The sequence below is a fragment of the Propithecus coquereli genome, unplaced genomic scaffold (genome assembly GCF_000956105.1).
Source record: "Propithecus coquereli isolate 6110/MARCELLA unplaced genomic scaffold, Pcoq_1.0 Scaffold596, whole genome shotgun sequence".
Lineage (NCBI taxonomy): Eukaryota > Metazoa > Chordata > Mammalia > Primates > Indriidae > Propithecus > Propithecus coquereli.
In genome coordinates, this window is record NW_012151907.1 from 330,541 (window position 1) to 333,010 (window position 2,470).

The 2,470-nt window shown below is 61.4% G+C and overlaps 2 protein-coding genes across 2 annotated transcripts in view; one reads left to right on the plus strand and one right to left on the minus strand.

Moving 5' to 3' along the window:
* The window catches only part of CHST13 (carbohydrate (chondroitin 4) sulfotransferase 13), a 15,357-nt gene extending 14,448 nt beyond the window's left edge, over window positions 1–909 (minus strand). Inside the window, exon 1 of the mRNA XM_012659037.1 lies at window positions 817–909. Within this exon, the coding sequence (XP_012514491.1) occupies window positions 817–909 (93 nt within the window). The remainder of the gene's footprint in view (window positions 1–816) is intronic.
* Window positions 910–1,233: 324 nt separating this feature from the next.
* Window positions 1,234–2,470, plus strand: part of LOC105822100 (urocanate hydratase-like) — a gene marked incomplete at its 3' end in the record, with an annotated part of 40,795 nt that continues 39,558 nt past the window's right edge. Inside the window, exon 1 of the mRNA XM_012659038.1 lies at window positions 1,234–1,431. Within this exon, the coding sequence (XP_012514492.1) occupies window positions 1,306–1,431 (126 nt within the window). The remainder of the gene's footprint in view (window positions 1,432–2,470) is intronic.

A 2,470-nucleotide genomic window follows, 5' to 3' on the forward strand; every position in this document is an offset into this window, starting at 1 on the left:
TGCTTCTGGGCAAGATGGCGCAGGACAGAAGGGCCGCGGAGCATTCTCCAGTGTGCCACCCTTCCGGAACTGTGGATTTTAGGCTGTCCGGAGGCTCTTTTTTTTTTTGAGACAGAGTCTCGCTGTGTTGCCCAGGCTAGAGTGCCGTGGCGTCATCCTAGCTCACAGCAACCTCCAACTCCTGACCTCAAGCGATCCTCCTGCCTCATCCTCCCGAGTAGCTGGGACTACAGGCGTGCGCCACCATGCCCAGCAAATTTCCCTCATTTTCTGTACAGGTGGGGTCTCGCTATGTTGCCCAGGCTGGTCTCGAATTCCTGACCTTGAGCGATCCTCCCGCCTCGGCCTCCCGAGTAGCTGGGACTACAGGCATGCACCACCACACCCGGCTAATTTTTTCTATATATTTTTAGTTGTCCAGCGAATTTCTTTCTATTTTTTTTAGTAGAGACGGGGTCTCGCTATGTTGTCCAGGCTAGTCTCAAACTCCTGACCTCGAGCGATCCTCCCGCCTCGGCCTCCCAGAGTGCTGGGATCACAGGCGTGAGCCACCGCACCCGGCTCGTTTATTTCTCATTCTGCCTCAATACCCGACCACTCACCCTGCCCTTGTGGCTTCCCAGAACCACTGGAATTCAACTGTGGCCACTTCATGGCTGTGCACGTGAGACCTAGGCCTCAGTTTCCCCATCTATAGTACAGGCTAAGGTACGGAGTGCTTTCCAGCAGAGTCGTGAATGGATCTGGGGATGAGGGCCAGGCCCCGGGGAGCTCCTTCGCGGAGAGTTTTGGGGAGGGGGTGCGGCAGAGGTGTACCTGCTGCCGTGGGGTGATGACCACACCTGTCAGGTGGCAGGGAGGAGGGGCGGCCGCATTCTGTGCCAGCTTCGACGTCACGTGGCTTCTCATCGTCAAGACACAAATCCCTACGTCACTTGGTTGGTGTGACGCCCCTATACGACCTTCGGGGCAAACCCTAACGCCAGACGCCCCCAGAGTTGCATCACAGGAAACACAAGCCGCTCAAGGCCAGCACCCCGCTTGGAAGGGGCAGACCGAGCTCCACCCGGCCCACGTCCCCCCCGAAAGGGGCCTGTCTCTCCCCCAGGACGCTGCCCCTCCCCTGAGTCAACACGGCAGGCAGCCTGCCCGGAGGCCAGTGACCCTGCGACCTGCGCGTGGCTCCCTGCGCCGGCCCTGGGCCCAATGAGGGGCTTGGGGAGGTGGCCCTGGGGTGGGTGGAGTTCCCCGCCCTCCCGGTCTCCTCCTGGCCTCCCACAGACCCGGCCTCAATCCCGGCTCGACATGTCCAGCCTCCAGGAACTATGCTCCGGGCTGCCGCTGCGGCCCCTCCCGGAGAACCGAGGCCGCTGGGCTGGGGTGCCCCATGCCCCGGTCAGGACGCCGGGCCTCAGCCCTGCAGAGCAGCAGGTAAGGAGCGGCGGGGGCTGGCGGGGGCCATGCTCCCGGGGCCTTTGCCCTCTGGGTGCCCTCCAGGTAGCCCACACGGGCCCCCCACTTCCTGCTGTGGCTCCTTGACTGCCCGCCCCGGCCTCCAGGGGCTCCCGGTGGGGTAGGGGGTGCCGTGTGTGCTGGTCTCTGTCACACTCGGTATCTCACCGGAGCAGCCACCCTTGGGTGCGGGATCACTGTCCCCATTTACAGATGAGAACACTGAAGCTCAAAGCTACCCAGCCAAGTAAGTGGGGGCCCTGTGGCCACCTCCAGTGTGAGGCGGAACTGGCCAGGTGTGCAGTGCCCGACAGCCGACACGGTGACGGTGTTCCTTGCCCAGGTCCAAAGGCGGGTCGGCTCCTGTTTTCTTCTCTTCTCTTTTGGAGACAGAGTCTCACTCTGTCGCCCGGGCTAGAGTGCCGTGGCGTCAGCCTCGCTCACAGCAGCCTCCAACTCCTGGGCTCCAGCGATCCTCCTGCCTCGGCCTCCCGAGTAGCTGGGGCTACAGGCATGCGCCACCACTCCCAGCCCATTTTTTAAAATTTTTTTGTAGAGATGGGGTCTTGCTATGTTGTCCAGGCTAGTCTGCAACTCCTGGCCTCAAGCTCCTCCTGCCCCGGTCTCCCAAAGTGCTGGGATGACAGGCGTGAGCCACCGCATCCTCCTCAGCTCATATTTTCCTTTGTAAATGCCCCAGTGAATTTGCAGGCGGGGTTGGGGGGGCTAGAACCCTATTGTGGGCATGGGGAGAGCTAGGGCCCAGGCCAGGTGTCCCCTCAGCTGATCGTCCCACTTTACCTATGAGGAAACAGGCCCAGGAGGGAGGGCGCGCTTGGCGGGCGGGGGGTCCCCCATGCCACTCAGCCCCCCAAGAAGTCACTGGCCTTTGGGAACCTCGCTTTTCTCATCTGTGAGATGGGGTTGTGGAAACCAAAGGAAGGACAGTGAGTGACAGGTCGCATCCAGTTTCCGCCCACTTCCTGTGTACTCAGAATTGCTGAAGGATTTCAGAAAC